This window comes from Garra rufa, chromosome 15 (genome assembly GCF_049309525.1).
Source record: "Garra rufa chromosome 15, GarRuf1.0, whole genome shotgun sequence".
NCBI classification, from domain to species: Eukaryota; Metazoa; Chordata; class Actinopteri; order Cypriniformes; family Cyprinidae; genus Garra; species Garra rufa.
The window spans coordinates 41,651,894-41,675,309 of record NC_133375.1 but is presented as its reverse complement, the minus strand read 5'-3'; the positions used below and the strand labels follow the sequence as shown (position 1 = coordinate 41,675,309).

General features: G+C 32.8%; 1 protein-coding gene across 1 annotated transcript in view; it reads left to right on the top strand.

Annotated features, from left to right (window-relative positions):
- The window catches only part of eeig1a (estrogen-induced osteoclastogenesis regulator 1a), a 48,048-nt gene that overhangs the window by 6,908 nt on the left and 17,724 nt on the right, over window positions 1-23,416 (top strand). Inside the window, exon 3 of the mRNA XM_073819174.1 lies at window positions 23,109-23,229. Within this exon, the coding sequence (XP_073675275.1) occupies window positions 23,109-23,229 (121 nt within the window). The remainder of the gene's footprint in view (window positions 1-23,108; window positions 23,230-23,416) is intronic.

The window sequence follows — 23,416 nt, the reverse complement described above, 5'->3', positions numbered from 1 at the left end:
ATTCCTGTGATCAAAGCTGAATTTTCAGCATCATTACTCCAGTCTTCAGTGGCACATAAGCCTTCAGAAATCATTTTAATATTATGATTTGCTGCTCAAGAAACATATCTGGTTATTATCAATGTTGAAAATAGTTGTTGCTTTATAGTTTTGTGGTATTTAAATTTGTTCAAATGCAAAAATCGTGTTTTCAATTAGTTCCAACACATGCAATGTAAATTTTTTCGTTATTTAATTTGTGTAGGATTTTAACCGACTCTTCAAGAAATATTTCACAAAATTACAAAATGTAAACTCAGAATTCGAAATAAACTGTACAAATTGTGAGAAGTAAACACGAAAGTCAAAAGTACAGGATATAAACCCAGATTACATAGGAAAACATTAAAAATTGTGAGATGTAAACTCACAGAATTCAGAGAAAAACTGTAAAAATTGAGGTATAAACACAAAATCCTGGAAAACGTCAAAGTAGCGAGACATGAACTCAGAATTTAGAGAAAACAGTAAAAATTGTAAAATGTAAACAAAATCCATGAAATATGTCAACATTGCGAGATGCAAACTCAGAATTCAGAGAAACATAAAAATTGTGTGATGCAAACCCAAAATCCAGGAAAAAAGGTCAAAATTGTGAGATACAAACTCAGAATTCTGAGGAAAAACTGTTAAAATTTTGAGATATAAACCCAAAATACAGGAAAAGAGTAAATTGTGAGATGTAATCTCAGAATTTAGAGAAAACAGTAAAAATTAAGAGATGTAAACCCAAAATCCAGGAATAATGTCAACATTGCAAGATACAAACTCAGAATTTAGAGAAAAAATATAAAAATTGTGAGATACAGAAGCAAAATCCAGAAAAAAATTCTAAAATTGCGAAATGTAAACTTAGATTACAGAGAAAAATATTTAGAATTGTAAAATGTAAACCCAATATCCAGGAAAAAAAGTCGAAATTGTGGGATGTAAGCTCAGAATTCTTAGTAAAACTGAGAAAACAAGAAAACAAAAAAATTGTGAGGTATGTAGACAAAATCCAGGAAAAATGTCAAAATTGCGAATTGTAAACTTAGATTACAGAGAAAAATAGTTAAAATTGTGAGGTATAAACAAAACAAGAAAAAAGGCAATTGTGAGACATAAACTCAGAATTTAGAAAAAAAACAGTACAAATTGTCAGATGTAAACCTAAAATCCAGGAAAAAAAGTCAAAATTGCGAATTGTAAACTTGCATTACAGAGAAAAACAGTTAAAATATGTGAGATGTAAACCCAAAATCCAGGAAAAAAAGTAAAAATAGTGAAATGTAAACTCAGAATTCAGACACAAACCGTCAACAATTGTGAGGTATGAACACAAAATACCTGGAAAAATGTCAAATTTGCAAATTGTAGACAGTAAAACAGTGAAAATGGTGAGATATTAACCCAAAATCTAGAAAAAAAGTCAAAATTGCGAGATGTAAACTAAAGATTCTGAGAAAAACAGTAAAAAATTGTGAGGTATGAACTATGAGCTGTGCTATTAATCGAAATTCGGTTTTGATTTCGATTTCTGCTTCAAACGATCATGAAAATGCAGTAATCGAGATGAAACGATTATTGCGCCCCACTTCGCCCTCTTTCCAGTGGTGCGCTTTCGCTCCTCCATAAAATACTAATTTGACATGCAAATCAGCAAAATCATGTAACGTGACTTTCATAAAACGGGACGTGCTTGATTTATTAATGTTTCTTTGATGTTGTGTTTTTAATAGTGCATAAGAAAACTGTGTTTTCGCTCAGAGACGGAGCAGATCACCGACATGTAAAGTTTTCTTTTAGCTCAGGGTGTGCCTAAACGCTCAAATACACCCAAAGATATTTCAAAATGAGGCGCTTGGTGATTATTCATGTAAACTCTTGTCAGTTATGTCTTAAATGGTCATAAACAGTTGAGAATGAAAGTACTTGTGTAACAGTATATTGGGTCCGTGTGGTTAAAGCGGCAACAAATAATATTCCTTCTGCCGTCTCTGTGCCTAATATGAATTAAACGTAAAAATACAAAGAGAAACATCACTCACTGCTCTTGAATGAAGGACGTTTTTAGTTTTAAGAAGAAACAAAGCATGTTTAACTATTACAGTGAACTGTTTTATTTTACATTCAAATAATTACATTAAATTTCTGTAGTATTGTTAGACTACTTTAGACTTGCATAAAAGTATTCAGTATTTTTAAAGCACTGTTTTTTTTATTTGTATCTTTTTTCGCTGTATTGCTATCTTTAAATTAATCGCTATTTAAAGTTTTGGAACCTGTCATAATCGTTTAAATAATCGTGATTACAGGATTGACCAAAATAATCGTGATTATGATTTTTGCCAAAATCGAGCAGCCCTAGTATGAACACAAAAGCTAGGAAAAAATGTCAACATTGCGAGATGCAACCTCAGAATTCAGAGAAAAAAAACCCATAAAAATTGTCAGATCTAGAAACAAAATCTTGGAAAAGAGTCGAAATTCAGAATTCAGAGAAAAATAACAACATTGTGAGGTATGAACGCAAAGTACCTGGAAAAATGTCAAAATTCCAAATTGTAGACTCGGTAAAACAGTACAAATTGTGAGATATTATCCCAAAATCTAGGAAAAAAAGTCTAAATTGTGAGAGGTAAAACTTTTATAATTTAAAGATTCAGAGAAAAACTGTAAAAAATTGTGAGGTATGAACACAAAATGTAGGAAAAATTGTCAACATTGCGAGATGCAATCTCAGAATCCAGAGAAAAACCATAAAAATTGTGAGATCTAGAAACAAAATCTTGGAAAAAAGTCAAAATTATGAGATGTAAACTCAGAATTCAGAGAAAAACAGTAAAAAAAAATTGTGAGGTATTAACACAAAATACCTAGAAAATGTCAAAGTTGCAATTTGTAGACTTCGTAAAACAGTAAAAAGTGTGAGATATTAACCCAAAACCTAAGGAAAAAATGTCAACATTGTGAGATGCAAACTCAGAATTCAGAGAAAAAACAAGTGTGAGATGTAGAAACAAAATCCATGACAAATGTCAAAAAAGACAAACTCAGAATTAAGAGAAAAACTGTAAAAATTGTCAGGTATAAACTCAAAAACAAGGAAAAAAGTCAATTGCGAGATGTAAACTGAGAATTCAGAGAAAAGTCTAAGTTGATTTAATCAAGCTTCCATATATTTCTTAGTATCTGTGACTCATAGAAATCTCTTATAGAAGAGATTCTTGTTTTTTTGCTGACCATCAGATATGAACAGATCTGTCTAATTTGCAGTGTGTTTTGTCTCAAACTTGCAGGTTCATAACTGCTGATTTGTGTATCTGAGTAAGCAGATTTTCTGCAAACTGTTGACCGCAAGCAGCTGTCTCTTCCTGACTGAAACGATACTGGACGATACATTTTACATGATACACACATATCCACATTTGCATGTCCTGCTTTGGAAACATTCCTCTTCTCTGTCCTCATTGCAGCGTCCACAGAGCGGACATTGTCAGGACTTCGTTGCGTCTCATCTGATTACTTCTGCTGTTTACCAGCAACATCAGAGAACAGTGGGATAAAACGCTTCAGATAGCGCTCAGTCCCAATCCCTTGTTGCAATTAAATTTGAACGTTGAACCTCACAAACACAAGATCTGCTTTGAGTTTTGCACGTATCTGTGATGTTTCAAAGGCCGAAAAACAACCAAACAAGCATAACATAGACTTATCACGAGTCGAAGCGGATATTCTGCTTGCTGTTGTAATGAGAGACGTGTCTTTAATGCTGTAAGCAGCTGGGCGGTTCAAAGGGTCAGCCGTTGGCCTTTACGGCTCCAGGCTGTAAGCGTCTTTGTGGGGCTTGCGTTATGTAATCGACGCATTTGGATTTATCGTTCGCATTTCTGAAGTTTCACTCCTCGATGTCCAATAGATATAAATCCAGAACAAGGGCTCTTTGGAAACAGTGACATACCTCCTTGGACTTCCCAGATTTGCGGTTATGCAACTGGGTTTGTAAATCATGCAAAGTCAGCCGGCGGATTGCAGTTGTGCTGTGACCTTTTGACCTCAGATTTCTAAAAGTCACATGTGACTTTCATTGATTGACAGAGTTCTGAACGGTCAATTAGTCACGTGTGCGACTGATTGATTCAAGTCAATGTATTGATTTAATATAGAGAGAAACTTTCGACGTATGGATGTTTACAACCTCGGTGTAATGCATGGCTAGTTAGATGTGTATCACACACCAAAATAGAGATTTTCTGAAATCTTTCCTGAAAGTGCACTTAACAAATAATCTGCTTTAGTTTATTTATAATTGTGGTCATCTATTTAAAACAGTTTTTCGTGCACCTATCAAGTTTAAGATTATGGCCTTTTTGGTGTTTCATAAAGTGTTTTTTCAGACTAGCAGAAAGAAAACAGCCAAAAGACACAGTTAAGTGTTTCTTTTTTAGCACTTTATCTATCAATAGATTTCAATTACAATGCATATTTTTAAAGGCCGTTTTTTCAAAATGGGTTTTTTCTTCTACACTGAGCCATAAAACTCCACTTCAGTAGCACTTACAAACGCTAAACTTTACATTTTTATTCCCGTCTATATTCTGAAGGTTTTAACAGAGGGATTTGTTCATATATAATTTGCTTGACTTTTGACTCTAATATGTCAAAAAAAAAATGTAACAAGAATTTTGAAACTGACTTCATCCAGTGTTTAGATTTTTGAACTAGAATTGTATGCAAGTTAGTTCATATTTCATTTAAAATGCATTTTGCATATTTAAACCTAACATTTTAGAAAACTTGTAATACAAAAAATGTTTGCAATTATCAATCAACCAATCAAAGTAATCAGTCAACTGGGTAAGTAAGGTGATGACTATTAGTTAATTTTTTTTACCTTCTTCACCTGCAGTCTCTTACCTTAAATGTGTTCAATTACATAAATCTCATTTAGTCGATGCATTTTTGTTAGACGTCTTGTTCAGAAAATGTTTAGTTAATAACAACACGTGCAATGTTTATTTTATCATATTCATTTTATACATGATTTAAATTCTTATTTATAGATGTTGCAGTGCATCAAATAATCTTAACTTAGCAAATCAGCAACTTTATTCAAAATCAAATGGCTAGTTCAGACTTCCTTGGGGTAGTTTGGACTAGGGATGGCGAAAACTAAAAAATTTCTTGACCGACCACCGAGCCTCATTAGCCGGTTGAAACCGGTTAACCGATTAGTTTAAAATATGGTAGGCTACGCTATTTGAAATAACAGCCATTTCGAGCCGCGCCTGCAATTTCGCAACTCTGTCGCATCTCTCTGCCGCTCTGCCTCCTGCACACACACACACACACACACACACACACACACACACACACACACACACACACACACACACACACACACACACACACACTGCCACTCACATCACTTTTTAAAAATCCCCTAGGATATTATTTTTGTTGAAATTAAACAAACGAGTAAATTACTATTTAAAAAAAATTGGTTGTTAGTAGGACTAATATTCGTTCGGTGGGTTGGCATTCGATTTTAAATTGAGATTCAATATTCGTTTTTTTTTTCCATACACCTTGCATCCCCCGCAAAACGGTTCTCATTTGCGCTTAAATATGAATGAAGAAGATCAGACTGCTGCGCCACTAACACAGAAACAGCAACAAACAAAAAAAAAAAAAAAAAAAAAAAGAGAGAGAGAGAAATTTAGTAATATTTGAGAGACACTATAAAGTACAGTCGGGCCCACTTAAATGGTTTAAGCAAAACTAGGGCTGTGACTGTCGTAATGACAACTGCGCCTCTGCTTTAAATGCACGCATAGGCTAAAGCTGACCGCAAAGCCCCAGCAAAAATAATTACCATGAATGTGTCAGGGAAAAAGTAGGGAGATATTTGAATTATTTATTAAAAAACTAGTATTTGACACAAAGATGAAGTTGACGATCCTGATGCCATTTGCTCATTGACGCGGCTTTAATACCTAAATGCATATGCATTAGGCCTATAGCTATTGGAAGAGTTTTGTTTTCGATTTGAATTATTTAAATTATTTTTTTACAGTTTCGGATGATATATTAGTCTTACCTTTATGAGCAAAAATGAAGTTTCACATAGCGCTGGCTGGCGCTTCCATGTTCTGCAAAGCGGTTTTAATTGAAATCGTGATGACTTGGTCGTTACTTTAAAAAACAAAAACTTAAATTTAACAAATAAAAAGTGTTCCAAATATATGTCTAAATTAACTTTATAACCTAAATAAACGAAAATAAATGTAATCACTTTGCTATTAAAAACAGCAGCTGTGCAATGGGGAAGAGAAAGAGAAACAGACCGGTTCCAGTCAGACTCGGGACTTTCTGATGAGCTGTCGGAGAAGGTCCGGGCGAGGTTTTAGTAATGTTTGCAACGAATGTTTCTTAAATAGCCGATTTAACATTCTTATTTAGGCTAGATTCATATTTAAATGTATTATTTATTTGATTTATTTTAGCGTTTTGTAGGCTGATTGTTCACTGACTGAAGTGCTCAAATAAACACGCACGTTTGTTAATAATGTTTGGGCCTCATTTATTTTGGGTTTCAACGTAATATACATAGGCTGTGTATTTTATATAGGCTTATATACACAAACGTTATATATAATGTATATATTTATTTATTTATAAATAATTTAGATATGAATAATTTATTTATATATAAACACCGCGCCATTTTTTTCGTTCTACTTTTATTTAAATAGCCTACCCTTCACGGTGCCAGTAATTACTGTGCTAATTTCTGATTTGGGAGTGATTTGTTTGTTAAAATTTTTTAGGCTACCTTATTAAAAGTATTGCACTTAACAGACCTGTGTGTTTTGTATCACTAGCGCGGTGTCCGTTCATGAAGCGTATAAGCTCTGCCTGCGTGAGGCGCGTCGCATCCAGCAATGTTCTATTACAATTTATTAATTCTGAACGTGTGGTGTGTCCATATTGCACCAAAATGCAACACTGCACTCCCTCGGGTCCACAGCAAAAATCGTTTGGATGAACTGTTCTCGACATAATAAAAATGCAAACAGAAAGACATACAGAGATTCCTGCCTTTATTAGAGAGAAGAATATGTTCAGCCCCTCCCACCGAAGCTTCGAAGCTCAAAAAATGGTATTCGGACCAGCCCTAGTTGTTAGACCGTTGTGTTCTTTTGTGTTGACATGCAGATGTTTGGATAGGCCTATTGGCCCATGTGCGCCGTTGCGCGCAAAGTTTGTATATTTTAAACACTTCCGAGGATAGTGGGGGTCACGAGTCACTGGCACGGTTATTTTGGGGGTCGTGAGCTGAAAAGTTTGGGAATCCCTGGCCTAATAGACTGCAACATGATAAAACCAATGGATAAAACAGGCACCTTCAGAATGCGTAAAAGACGCACCGGCACTTTTTTTTTTTTTAACCGACTACCGACAACTTTGACCGGTTAACGTTGATACGGTCAACCACCGGTCAAACGGTCATCGGTTAACATCCCTAGTTTGGACAACAATATGGTGAATCTAGCACATTTTTATGTTGATTCAAAGCATTTTTAGTATTTAACCTATGTGCATGGATAGTTTGATGCATATTGGATGCAAAAACAGGAAGTTTTCTGAAATGTCCAGTTTCAATCTGATTGACTGACTTTACATAATTTTTCAGAGTCATTGTGTACTGTATAAGTTTATTGTCGGTCTGCTGGAAAACGTCATGTTCAGCAGATTTTTTTCAATCCTATTAAAAATTATACAAATCTTTAAAATATTTAAAGATTTGAAAAAAGTTTTGTTTGAATCAGTAGCCAGTAATTGAGATTTACTCACAACCTATAATGATTAAAAAATGTAAAAAATAAATAAGCAAAAGAATATACAATAATCAGTAATAAAAATTAAATAGATTATATACATATAATCGAAATAAACTGATATTTTAGGAATATTAGATGGGTAATAGATCAATAAAAATCAAATAAATAAATAAATTCTGCGTATATAATAAAAAATGTATAATATTATTATCATTAATATTATTATTATTATGAGTAATACTAAATAAATGGATAAAAATAAGAAAACAAAGTTAAAATTTAATTAAATTATTAATTTACTAATAGACATTTTACAAATATTTGAAAGGAGAAATAAAAAATAGAAATATTAATATTATTAGGAATAATAATAAGGTAATAAGTAAATTAAAATTAATACTAAAGAAATAGATAAATATAAATAAGGATACAAAATAAAGTTAATAATTTACTAATAGACATTAAGGAAATGCTTGAAGGGAAAATAAAAAATGTATACATAAATATATTAATATTATTATAAATAATAATATAGAATTAGAAATATTAATGACAAAGGTAAATAAATAATATGTGTGTAATATAGAAAATGATGTAAATATATTATGAATTAATAACTAAATTAAATTAATTATATGCATACAATAAAAATATTTTATGAATAATACTAAAGAAATAAATAATGTTTTGTTATTATGTATTCTTTTTTTATATATGCACATAAAATATGAATATTGAATGATATAGAAATGGATAGATAAATATAAGAATATTTAGATAATAACAAAAATAAATAAATTAAATGCATAAAAATGTATGGCTATTATAAAAAATAATAATAATGTGAATAATTATAAAACTAAATAAATAAGTATTTCTTTTTAGCATGGGTATATTTGTAGCAATAGCCAAAAATACATTGTATAGGTCAAAATTATCGCTTTTCCCTTTATGCCAAAAATCATTAGGATATTAAGAAAAAGATGTTCCATTAAGATATTTTGTAAATGTCCTACTGTAAATATATCAAAACTTAATTTCAGATTTGTAATATGCAATGCTAAAAACTTAATTTGGACAACTTTAAAGACGATTTTCTCGATATTTTTAATTTTTTTGCACCCTCAGATTTTCAAATAGTTGTATCTCGGCCAAATATGGTCCTATTCTTACAAATCATATATCAATCAGCTTATTTATTCAGCATTAAAAAAAGACCCTTATGACTGGTTTTGTGGTCCAGGGCCACAAATAATTGACTCAACAATCAGCAAGGTCACTCCAGTGCTGGACAGTATAACTGATAAGGATGCTTCTTATTTTTAATGCGAGTTTGTGTCTATAGGCATCGGTGCTGGTTGAAGCTCATATGTGACCCTGGACCACAAAACCAGTCATAAGGTTAAATTTTACAAAACTGAGATGTATACATCATATGAAAGCGCAATAGATAAGCTTTCTATTGATATATGGTTTGTTAGGATAGGACAATATTTGGCCGAAATACATCTGTTTGAATATCTGGAATCTGAGGATGCAAAAAAATAAAAATACTGAGAAAATCACCTTTAAAGTTCTCCAAATTAAGTTCTTAACAATGCAAATTACTAATCAAAAATTACATTTTGATATATTTATAGTAGGAATTTTACAAAAATCTTCATGGAACATATTCTTTACTTAATTTCCTAATGATTTTTGGCATAAAAGAAAAATCAATAATTTTGACCCATATAATGTATTTTTGGCCATTGCTACAAATATACCCCAGCGACTTAAGACTGGTTTTGTGGTCCAGGGTCACATATGTTTATAGTGTGATTGGCAAGCACAAAAGCTCTCAGCGTGTGTTAGTGTTTGAGCGCTGCTCTTTGTTTGTGCATACGGGCCTGTGTTTGATGTGAACTGGGGGCCTTATTAAACCAACTTCCTTTCCAAAATCTGATTTGGCCCCGGTGCTGCTGCTGCGGGGTCTGAGGCCGGTGACTCAGGCGCTCCGATCGGATGTCTGCACACAGCTGGTCCTCCTCGTCCCATCTGGAGTCGAGCGGGTTCAGGCTGGCAGAGAGAGAACGAGAACATATATTGGACGCTCCGGTGATCACTTCCTGTTTTGAGCAGTCAGCTTAGAGGAGATTGTTATGATGCATTTAAGGAAAAAAAGGCATTAAATACATTTCTTTTTAGATCGTTGTCATGGAAATGACAGTTTTAAGAGCCAGATGTAAACAGATGCTCTGCCTTGTGATTTCAATCTTTTATTTTTTCTTTGCAGTTACTGCTGGATGCTGCATTTTTGTGCATTTGTTAAATAAACTTTGATTTTGATTGCATTGCAAATTGCATTGCGTATTTAACCCCAAGTCAGGATAATTATTATTATCAATCAATCATAAATAAATAAATAAATAAATAAATAAAATTATTATTGGTTAAAAAACAAAATAAAAACAGTTAACCATAAATTATAGTTTATTATAAAGCAAAAACAGTAAAAATATTTTTGTAAATAAAGTGTTAACTGAAATGTATAAAAAAACTTAAAAACTTAAAATTAAATTATTTTATTTCAGCTAGTTACAAAGGAAACTTTTCTTATTTTATTTTTGTTTAACTAGAACTACTATAATTACCAAAAAAACAAACAAACTGATGAATAAAAATTATACAATATATATCGAAAATATAATTACAAATTATAATTAAAATTAGAAACTTTTAGATGGTAGTTTATATTTTAACAAAATATTTCTATTTTAAATAAACGCTGTTCTTTTCAACTTTTTATTTGATAATAAATCAGCATATTAAAACGATTTCTGAAGGATTATGTGACACTGAATACTGGAGTAATGATGCTGAAAATTCAGGTTTGTATCACTAATCTTACTAATCTCTAACTTTTGAGCGGCAGTGTATAACAAATAATTACAAATGTTAAAATGTTATAGAAATATATTTAAAAAAAAAACAGACAAGGAAGTTACTAAAACTTTAACTAAAATTAAAGTAAAGACAGAAAATCTAAAAATAACATCTTTTTCAAAATATTAAAGGAGAAGTTCACTTCCAGAACAAAAATTTACAGATAATGTACTTATCCCCTTGTCATCCAAGATGTTCATGTCTTTTTCTTCAGTCGTAAAGAATTTTTTGTTGTTGAGGAAAACATTTCAGGATTTCTCTCCATATAGTGGACTTCAATGGTGCCCAGAGTTTGAACTTCCAAAATGCAGTTTAAATGCAGCTTCAAAGGGCTCTAAACGATCCCAGCCAAGGAATAAGGGTCTTATCTAGCGAAACTTATTTATCTACAGACAATTTATCTACTTTTTTGCCTCAGACTCTCGTCGGTACTTCTGCAGTGATGTAGGATGATTTTAAAATGATTTTTGAAGTAGAGGGAGAAAATAAGGTGGGAGTTTTTCGACATACCCTAAATGTCTTGAACCGGACTAACTGTTTGAGGTTAAAAATATATAAATTGTAATTTGAAAAAAAAAAAAATGTAATAATATCCGTTTTGCTAGATAAGACCTTTCTTCCTCAGCTGGGATCATTTACAACCGCATTTAGGATCATTTGAAGCTGCATTCAAGCTGCATTTTGGAAGTTCAAACTCAGGACACCATAGAAGTCCACTACATGGAGAAAAATCCTGAAAAGTTTCCCTTTAAAAAACTACATTTCTTTACAACTGAAGAAAGACATGAACATCTTGGATGAAAGGGGGTGAGTAAATTATCTAAATTTTTGTTCTGAAAGTGAACTTCTCCTTAAGCTAACTAAACTATACTAGTATGATCTATACTAGTGTGCTTCCTCGCTGAAGTGAGCCAAACCCTCTGTCCGTTTCACCTTCCCTTATCCTGCGCTGTCACGCAGCCAGTGGCTCTGCGTCCGCTAGCAGATAGTATAGGAAGGTCTGGGGTGACGTCAGGCCGTGTGATTGGAGCGCCGCTCTGGGGATGTTTGTCCAAGCGCTGTCAGGGTCTGACACGGGCCGCCTGGACTCTGACACGGCTTGAGCTACAGGATGGGAGATAAGAATCCTGTTTCAGCGCAGCACATTTCTGCTCGACTGAATCATCTGCAAAAACAGGGCTACACGGACGGGTCAGAGGATTGTATGACGACAGGCCTCACCAAACATCATTGCACATATCTGACAGCACATGGGCTGCGTTCAGACTTTTTAGAAAGAAAGTAAAGTTTTTATTTTGGAAGGAGGATGCATTATTTGACCGAAACACACAGTAAAGACATTTATGAAAGGTTTCCAATTTGTTAAATGTTTCTTGAGCAGCAAATCAGAATGTTAGAATGATTTCTGAAGGATCATGTGATGCTGAAGACTGGAGTAATGATGCTGAAAATTCAACTTTGATCACAGGAATAAATTACATTTTACAATATATTCTTATATAGAGTTCTTATAAAATGTAAAAATATTTACTCTTTTTTTTACTGTATTTTTGATCAAATAAATCAGCTTTGGTAGGCATATAACTTTATATAATCATACAAATCACAACATTTTGAACAATAGTTTACACTGCACTGCATGTTAAATTCGGAAACAGCAACAAAGTATTGAATTGAGGGAATGAATAAGTACAACATCTCTGTGATTTACTAAGGCAAGGGAACAAATAAGTACAACATGGTCACAATTTACTAAAACAAGGGGGCAATCTACTAAAACGAGGGAATTAATGACTGAAATGAGGGAGCGAATGAGTACGTTACCATAATTTACTAAAAGTAGTGAACAAACTACTTTTAACAAACTAAGGTAATGATTTACTAAAACGAGAAAACAAATTACTAAAATGAGGGACGCATAAGTGCAACATTACCATGAATTACTAAAACAAGGGGACAATCTACTAAAATGAGGGAATTAATGACTAAAATGAGGGAGCGAATGAGTACAATGTTACCATAATTTACTAAATGTAGTGAACAAACTACCAAAGCAAGAGAATGATTTACTAAAACGAAAAAATAAATTACTAAAATGAGGGAATGAATTGTGCAACCTCTCCATGATATACTTAGGGTCCTATGACATCAGTTTTATTTTTTCATTTTTATTTTTCATTATTCTAGACTCTGTGTTAATAGTTAAATCGTATTAATCAAAAAGCATGTCTAATTATTAAAAATCATGAAATGTACACAGTTTATTAAAAGTTTAACAAAAAAACACATTTTTAAAGCTGAATAATAAATCAAATTCAGTTTTATTTTTACAATTATTTTATGTATTATATATTGATTTTCTTAACATTTAGATTTTTTTTGCACCCTCAGTTTCTAGATTTTCAAATTGTTGTATCTCGGCCAAATATTGTCCTGTCCTAACAAACCATACATCAATGGTTGAACTGTAAAGTGCGTGTTAAGCTGTGCTGCGGGTCGTATAGAGCGGGTTGGGGTTAGTGGTGTAGTGTGGAGTTTGAGTGGCTCATTGTGATCATTGTGTTGGTGTTCGCCGAGAGGCCGTGTGCTCTGGGTCAGGGGGAGGATCTGGCCTCTTTCGGGGTTTCCTCTCTTTAATGAAGCCTCTCTCTTTTGTTTTGTATTCTGGGTTTTGTTCAGAGTGTGCGGCACGCTACATCTTGAGAAATGACACACAATCAGGCTCACTGTGTGTTGCACACATGAATATTCAGTGCAGTATCTGTGTTACCTGCCATGCATTTAACATATTTATTTATATATTTATACATATTTTTTTATATTGATCAAATGAATATATACAAAAAAAAAAAAAAAAAAAAAAAAAATATATATATATATATATATATATATATAATTTTTTTATATTGATTTGATCATTTTTTGGAAAAAAAACTAAACAAGTTAACATATGTATGTATGTGTATGTATGTGTATATGTGTGTGTATATTTATTTATACACACACACACACACACACACACACACACACACACACATATATATATATATATATATATATATATATATATATGTATATATTATATATATTATAATGCATCTTTGCTGAATAAAAATGTCAATAAAAATATTTTATAAAAATTCTAATTGTTTTTGTTTAAAACTAATTTTTATTTATTTATTTACACATATATTATGAGTTTCTTTTTTTGCAAATGTAATTTTTGTAAAAATATATCTCTTGTCAAAAAAAATATATATATAACTGAAACTACTGAAATATTATGAAATATTATTCCAATTTAAAATATTGTTTTTCTATTTTAATATACTTAAAAATTTAATTTATTCTTCAGAAATCATTCTAACATGCTCATTTATTATCAATGTTGAAAACAGTTGTGCTGCTTAATATTTTTTGGAACCTGTGATACTTTTTTCAGGATTCTTTGATTAATAAAACGTTAAAAAGTACAGCATTTAATTTTCCAAATTTCTTTTTTTAATAATGTACACTACCGTTCTTTGAAAAAAAAGAATACTTTTATTCAGCAAGGATGTACATATTTTATCCATTTTAACATTTTATTCATCAAAGAAGCCTGAAAAAAGTATCACCGGTTCCAAAGAAATATTAAGCAGCACAACTGTTTTCAACATTGGTAATAAATCATCATATGAGAATGATTTCTGTAAGATAATATGACACTAAAGACTGGAGTAATGATGCTGAAAATTCAGCTTTGCATCACAGAAATAAATTAAATTTGGAAGTATTTTAAAATAGAAAACTGTTATTTTTAAATTGCAATAATATCTCATAACATTACATTTTTTTTATTGTTTTGGTTTTTTGATTAAAGAAATGGTACTTTAATGTTATAAAACATAAAAAACTTAATGATCCTAAACTTTTAAACAGCATATATATCAAAAATTACATTACACAAACATGCCATTTTATTTAAATGATTTAAGGTTTATGTTTCATTTTTTATTGACTTGTCTATATCTGTCATCGATCTTTTACTGATAACAAAGAGTTTTGAATCTCACCCATCTGCCTGTCATTTCTCTCTCCCCGTAAACCTTTGCTCTCTGCTAGTCTGGCTGGCTCGCATCTAATGCATATTTATTCCACATGAATCTCGCTCATGGATCTTTTGTATGCTCTAAATTGTCCCGAGTCTTCCAACAATTGGCCCATTCAGGAGCGCTTGATTGGGTTTGCCTTTGGCTGCCGTGGGAGAGAGTCGAGCCGTGAGCATGAAAGGAGAAAACGCAGGAATGACACAAAGCCTGTTGTGTTGTTGTTTGTGCGAGTATTTATTATAAGAATTGGTGCTTTTCCAATGCATCAATGCAGCGTCTTATTTTCATTTACAGCAGTATTTCACTAAAATACTAAAAATTTAAAGAAAAAGTGCATGCAACTCTTGCATACTAGAGTGTTGTCAGTAGGGATGCACCGAAATGAAAATTCTTGGCCGAAGGCAAACAAAATTAAACACTGTGCCAAAGGCTGATTACGTTTTTCGTATTTTTTCCCCAATGTATTTTGCCAATTTTTTCCTCATTGCATAAATTAAATAGCCAATATTTGCTTTTTTACAGTTTGTTTTGCTTTTCAAAGAAAAAAACAATTACGAAACAATAATTTAAAAATATTTACTTAACATTTTTAACATTCTAGTATACATTATTGCTATGATGTGATGATTTTTAAGGGTTTGTAAATGAGATATTGATATAATACAACAGTTAAATAAACAAGAAGTTAATATTAAGTGACTTACATTATCTGACTATACAAATTCTGCTTTATTTCGTCGTCAAAAATGGTCTGAAACAAGTCACAACTGAGCCGCTGCGCATCTTCATTCAAACACAGGGGTGTTTCATTTATGAATGAACATGCTTTTTAATCGAATCTAGTGAGTCAATGATTCAACCTCCTATTCATAAAGACAGCCACTTGCTTTGTTCCTGAATGAATCGGCCGTTCGAACGAATCAAATGAATGATATGATTCAGTAATTAAATTTGGTAAATTACCGCCACCTACTGGCAGATTTAGTTTAATTTTTAAAGTATCTTTTCAGTTATTTAAATCATTTAATTTTTCTGTATTCATGCCACCTCTGTGCCTCATTAAAGTTAACATATGAAAATACACCTATAAGCCACTTTTGTTTTCTTCTGTGCCTCCTCTGTAGCACAAATTAATTTTGTTAATACTGATTTCATTTTGTTGATAACTTATTCTACTTGTTCTTACTCTGTTTTAATTAGAAATTTTGATAAGCTTAAAATATACAGTCAAGCCCGAGATTAGTCATACCCCTGGCAAATTCTGACTTAAAGTTACTTTTATTCAACCAGCAAGGTTTTTTTGATTAGAAATGACACAGATGTCTCCCAGGAGATAATAAGACGATGTACAAGAGGCATCATTGTGGAAAAAACAATCACTCATCTTTTATTTACATTTGAACAAAAAGTGGCATGTCCAAAATTATTCATACCCTTCTCAATAATCAATAGAAAAGCCTTTATTGGCTATTCCAGCAATTAAAACACTTCCTATAATTGCTGAGCAGCTTTGTGCATGTCTCCACTGGTATTTTTGCCCATTCATCTTTAGCGATGAGCTCCAACTCTTTCAGGTTGGAGAGTCTCCTTGCCATCACCCTGATCTTTAGCTCCCTCCACAGATTCTCAATTTGATTTAAGTCAGGACTCTGGCTGGGTCACTACAAAACATTAATGTTTTTGTCTGCGAACCATTTCTTCACCACTTTTGCTGTGTGTTTTGGGTCGTTGTCTTGCTGAAATGTCCACTGGTGCCCAAGGCCAAGTTTCTCTGCAGACTGCCTGATGTTGTTGTTGAGAATTTTGATGTACTGCTCCTTTTTCATGGTGCTGTTTGAAAATAATTCATTGTTTTGCTAGGTAAGACCCTTTTTTCCTCAGCTGTGATCGTTTAGAGCCCTTTGAAGCTGCATTTAAACTGCATTTTGGTTCAAACTCGGGGGCACCATAGAAGTCCACTATATGGAGAGAAATCCTGAAATGTTTTCCTCAAAAAACTATTTCTTTATTACTGAAGAAATAAAGACATTAAGATCTTGGATGACAGGGGGGTAATTACATTATCTGTAAATTCTTGTTCTGAAAGTAAACTACTCCTTTAAGTTAGGAGCATAAGTGCTCCTAAAAAGAAAAGTAAGCGTAGAGCCCTGACTGGCCCAAGTCACTCTTTCTCAGTGCATTATGGGTGTCCTTCTTTTCTCCTTCCTCCCTTGTTCCGTCAGTGTTACCGTGATTGTAGTTACTACGGTGATAGAACAAAGTACTATGGCCCCTGGAATGCTGGGAAAGAATGTGGCAGGGGGAGAGAGTGAATCTGACCGGCTCTGATAACAACAAGTGCTGGAACAGAAGACACATACAATACTAAACCCTCTGATGACCCTTAACGCGTGAAATGCTGCTTCATAAATAACAGGCAGATATTGTTTGATACTGAGGATTCTTGGAATCTGCCTGTGTGTTTATATCTTCAAAGCAGAAGATGATTCATAAATGAAGTTGATCCTACTGTTCGGTTTGTTTTTGCTCATCAAAAATATGGTAAAAATTCTTAAATATTATTAGAATTTAAAATAGCTGTTTTCTGTGTGAATATATTGCAAAATGTAATTTATTAATGTGATCAAAGCTGGATTTTCAGCATCATTACTTCAGTCTTAAGTGTCACATGATGCTTCAGAAATCATTCTAATATTCTGATTTGCTGCTCAGGAAACATTTCTGATTATTATCAGTGTTGAATGTTTTGTGGAAACTGTGATGCATTTTATTTTTTAGGATTCTTTGATGAATCAAAAGTTCATAAGAACAGCATTTATTTGAAATTCAGAAATCTTTGGTGAAATTTTAAATGCTTTTACTGTTACTTTTGATCAATAAATATATTTATTTTACTGTTTTAATTCATAAAATAAATGTATAGATTTATAAATATATTGCATATTAATAAAAATGGATTGTTTCATAAAATTACACTACCAGTTTTTAATTTTTTTTTTTTAAGAATTCTCTTCTGCTCACCAAGCCTGCGTTTATTTAATCCAAAGTACAGCAAAAGCAGTAATATTGTGAAATATTTTTACTATTCTAAAATATATGCTTTTTTATTTGAATACATTTTAAAATCTAATTTATTTCTGTGATCAAAGCTGAATTTTCAGCATCATTACTTCAGTCTTTAATGTCACATGATCATTCAGAAATCATTTTAATGGTCTTATTTGCTGTTCAAAAAACATTTATTATTATTATCAATATTTAAAACAGTTTAGTATTTTTTTTCAGGATTCTTTAATGAATAGAAAGATCCAAAGATCCATTTGCCTGAAATAAAAAGCTTTCAGCTGAGCCAACATTATACAGTTTACTATTCAAAAGCTTGGAGTCAGTAAAATTTTATTTTTTTGGGGAAAGAAATGATAGAAATTAATACTTTTATTTACCAAGGATGCTTTAAATTGTTCAAAAGTGATTATAAAGACATTTATAATGTTACCAAAGGTTTTGTATTTCAGATAAACGCTGTTCTTCTGAACTTTCTATTCAAAGAAACCTGAAAAAAATCTACTCAACATATTAATATTAATAATAATAATAAATGTTTTTTTTAAGAAGCAAATCAAAATATTAGAAAGATTTCTGATGGATCATGTGACTGAAATAATGCTGCTAAAAATTCAGCTTTGATCACAGGAATAAATTACATTTTAAAATATATTCAAATAAAAATCAATTAATTTAAATAGTAAAAATAAATTTCCTGTTTTTGCTGTACTTTGGATCAAATAAATGCAGGCTTGGTGAGCAGAAGAAACTTCTCAAAAACTTTTGACTGGTATATATATATAATTTTTTTTTTAATTAATTAATTAATTAATTTTTTTTTTTTTTTGTCCTTTTCTATGTGTCTGAATTCATAAGACCCATTTGACAGGCATTATTGAAACTCAAACTAGTTATGTTATTTCCAGTTTAAGTTGTTTCTATTTCCTGAAACACGTATGTTTGAGTTATTAAATGACACTCTGAGGCCCTAAACAGAGCACAGGGTGGTTTGGCTTAGTCTCTACTTAATTTGCTTTCTATAAAACGAGTTTGTGGTGTATCCTCATGTGAAGGCCGAGGCCACACATAAATGTATTTGGTTTGATTTGTGTTATAAAGTGTTGTTTTCATAATTGCTTATGTATTGGATGTAAATTGTTTGTATTGGGTGTAACTGTTTATTTTTATTTGTAAATTTGAATTTATTTTTGTATTTTTTTTTTCTTATTTATTTGTCTAAATATTTATGCTCCAAGTTGGGTAATTGGTGCCGTCTTGATGCGCGCTAAAGAAGGGCGATGCCATTCCTAATAGTTTCTATTCGCTGGAGTGCACGCTGGCGAATAGGTGTAACATCGAGCAAAGATAAATTATGTGTGGTATTTATACGATATGTGATAGATTTGTGATATCTGTATTGTATTAATTTATTTTTGGTTTAAATGGGTTTAATTTGAATTTATGTCATTCAAGTGCATTACGGTGTGCGTGACCCCTCTGTTATTTGTCGGTGGTGCGGTCCCGCTAATATAGGGGCTGGGTTGTGTTTGTTCATGAGGTTTGTTGGGCTGGGGATCCCAGGAGTAACATCGGGGCCCAGGAACTCCATGTTTTCTTTATTTTTTCTGTGTGGCCCAGTGTATGTTTTTAACGAAAAAAATGAAAACCAGATAAAGAAGTGACTTTTTGCAAACCATGCCTCTTGCTTTTATTGGACGAATCGTGACACCTCATTTAGATGAACGTGTGTGAGTGTAAGCAAACATGTATGCAGTTTGCTTTAGTTTGAGAACATGAAACCGAGTCGCACACTAATGCCACTCCTTAGTGTGTGTGTGTGTGTGTGTGTGTGTGTGTGTGTGTGTGTGTGAGAAGAAGGATTAGGAACAGATGCTGTCATTGGCAATTAGCCACATTACAACAGAACGTTTTGTAGATGGAGATGCTCTGGTTCTGTCCTGATCTCTGATCTGTGTGTGTTTATCCACTAAATCCATGATGACATACTGTTTTAATAGCATTCAACGGGTTTATTTCATCCAGCTGCTAGCAAATCCACTCAAACCTGGATTCTCAGAAACCTATGAGGTTTCAAAGAAGTTCTGAGTGGATTTAACACATTGCTATGTGGTTGCTAGGATGTTCTGGTTGGTTGCTAGGTGATTGCTTACTGTTATCCTTAATGTAACATTTGACATTCTAATTTAAAGCCAGCTAATACCTCTGTGGTTTTTTATGAAAAACTGAAAGTTGTCGTTGGGATTGGTCTCCTCAGTCGTATTATTAGACGTATATTTGCATAGCAGACGCTGGGAATCTCATGAATATTCAGTACTGTTTGTTCATGCCTCTCTTTACATTCTCAAAGACAATCGTGAGTTTGTGTGAATGTGTTTGTGTGTGTATTTGTCTTGACGCTTGTGTATTTGTATGGTAAACAAGCGCTGGGTTTGTGAATGTGGACTTTTGAGCAGTTCCCATTCCTCCTGTTTCCAGTCTTTATCCGTAGGAACTAGTGATGCACTAAAATGGGCAAAGCCGCTGTTTAATTAGTTCTTGTCCGATGGCGCATTTTTACTGTCAGTGTCTATTTCGTGCAATTGGTAAACATATCAGCTGTGTGGATGCTAGTGCTGGTTTGACAATATTAGTTTTTAATCGATCTTTATTTTGATTTTTTGTCTATACATGTACGCTACCAGTCAAAAGTTTTTGAACAGTACGATTTAAAAAAAAAAAGTCTCTTCTGCTCACCAAACCTGCATTTATTTGATCCAAAGTACAGCAAAAACAGTAAAAATGTTAAATATTTTTATGATTTAAAGTAATTGTTTTCTATTTAAATGTATTTTAAAATGTAATTTATTCCTTTGATTCCAAAGCTGAATTTTTTCATCATTACTCCAGTCTTCTAGCCTGGCTAACACCAAACAACGTCATGATTCGTGGTCTGGGAACCACATGTTCATTTTCTCGTGTTTGAGGCGTGGTTCACAAATGCCCAGAGCTGTTTATTGGGCGCTACGAATGTCTATCGACGTACGCAGAGCGACAGAAATTCGACAGGACAAAGTTATGCTTCATAAATTATTTATCAATCGTAATTCAACGCTGACTTTTTAGCATGCATTTGACCGAATTGTCTGCTTTTGTCTTTATTTACATAAGTCGATTACATAAGTCTGTTATACTTTATACTAATACTTTTATAATGGCTAATATTGTTCATTAAAACTGACATTTAACAAAAAAGGCAGAGTTGTGCTTGTCATGTTTCATTTTGTTATACAGAGAGTAAAGATGTATTATACACAGTGCACATATAGCTTAAATCACATATTAATGTTTTATTATTTTTAAAGTGAGTACGAAAAGAGAGTTGTGGTTCATATTTTGAAGAAAACAAAGAGGCAGTGGTGTTTGATATCACTTCCTTTTATTGTGATTATTGTTTTGTAACGCGTTGCATGAACCACATTTTTGTCGCTATTAATATGTTTAACGTTAAAAGAAATGGAAAAGAGGCAATGCTGTTTGATATAAAATATTTCGTTTCTCTGTAATGTTGTACATTCCCTGTACTACGTTTTTGCAGCTATTAATATGTTTAAATGAAAACGAAAAGAGGCAGAGGTGGTTGATATCATATTTCATCTTATTGTAAATCCATACAGTGAAGCAGTGAAGATAACCGGAGTAGTAAAGGCGAGCTGACTCACGTTATCAAGTACACTGCTGTTCCATTCGCAGAATTACAGGACTTGCATCCTCACATCCTCAAGAGTTCGTACTCCCAAGTCAAACTTCCAAGTCCGAACTTTGCGTACTTGGTATTGAGAAACGGCCTTGTGTGTAACTATCTAAGGCTGCATCGAAAGATAACTTTGCGTCTGCTGCCATGCTGGATCCATAGTTATAAACAAACTGCTTCGGTGAGACGCATATAAGGCGTAATCGTCTTGCTGCTCCCTCCCCGTTCTGTGATTGGTTCCCTATCTGAGGTGAAAATTTGGTCCATGGTTTCCAGGCTGCCTAGCAGCGTGAATAAAATCGCGCTGCGCGCAAGGCAGTATGGGGAAACCCAGGCTGCCAGTCTTCAGTGTAACATAATCCTTCAGAAACCATTCTAATATTGTGATTTGCATCTCAGTTTTTTTTAAATAATTCTAATAATAATAATAATTATTATTATTATGTTGAAAACAGCCGAGTAGAATTGTTTTCAGGTACTTTGATGAATAGACTGTTCAGAAGAACTGCATTTATTTTAAATAGTAGTCTTCTGTAACATTACAAATGTCTTTATCATCACTTTTAATCAATTTAAAGCATCCTTGCTAAATAAAAGTATTCATTTCTATCATTTCAGATAAATTCTAATCTTTCTCTTCATCAAAGAATCCTAAAAAAAATTACGCTGAAGACGGGAGTAATGATGCTCAAAATTCAGCTTTGATCAGAGAAATAAATTCCATTTTAAAATATATTTAAATAGAAAACAGTTATTTTAAAGAGTAAAATTATTTCACATTTTTACTGTTTTTGCTGTACTTTGGATCAAATAAATGCAGGCTTGGTGAGCAGAAGAGACTTTAAAAACATGAAAAATCAAGTCAACCGATCATCACTTACTCTTTACCACATATTATAGCACAAAATAAACTTGAGTTAACCTCAAAAAGTATGTTGAAAGATGCAAAACATATTGATATAAAAACTTCCTTAATGTACAGTTAAAATGTTTGAGTGTTGGTTATTAAATCAGTTTTTTATTTTAATTGCTAAATGGTTACTTTCATTTTCAGTGTTTCTGTAAAAACTTTTAATGCATGACTTGTAGTGTGAAATTTTGAGCACATGTACTATAATATAATATAAATCTCAACAAAATTTTTCAGAATGGCTCTTATATTGAAATAAAGTCCCTTCAGTTTAGTTGAGGAACATGTGGTTCGATTGATCCCAGTTCCTAGCCTTTGAAGGTCTGGATCATCACCAGTCGCAAACGGCCTCAAACTCTTTACTCCACGACCAGCCATTACAAACAGACCCACAGCTTGAAACATTAGCAAATAGTTGATATCGTAACCAACATCAACATATGATCAGCGTCCAGTCTGGATCTGCGGCTCGAACGCGTGTCTGAAATAACAGTCCTGGATCTTTGTTCTCTCGCCCACAGAGAAGAAGTCCACGAGAACGCGGTTCGCTGGAGGAAGAGGTTCTCCTTTGTATGCAAAATGAGCGCCAACCCCAACACTGGCGTTCTGGACCCCTGCGTGTGCCGCGTCTCTGTCAGGAAGGTGAGAGAAGTTCTTTGTGGTTTTGGTCTCATTGAAGCGAGTTTAGAGTTTGAGTTGAACTTGGAACTCAAATTAAAGGCGAAGCTTTTTGTCAGCTTGAAGTGTTGCTCCTGAAGGGTGAGATCATGTTTAGATGCTGTTTAGTGCGTCTGACTGTCCCGTCACTGAACTTCACACTCTTCCTGTT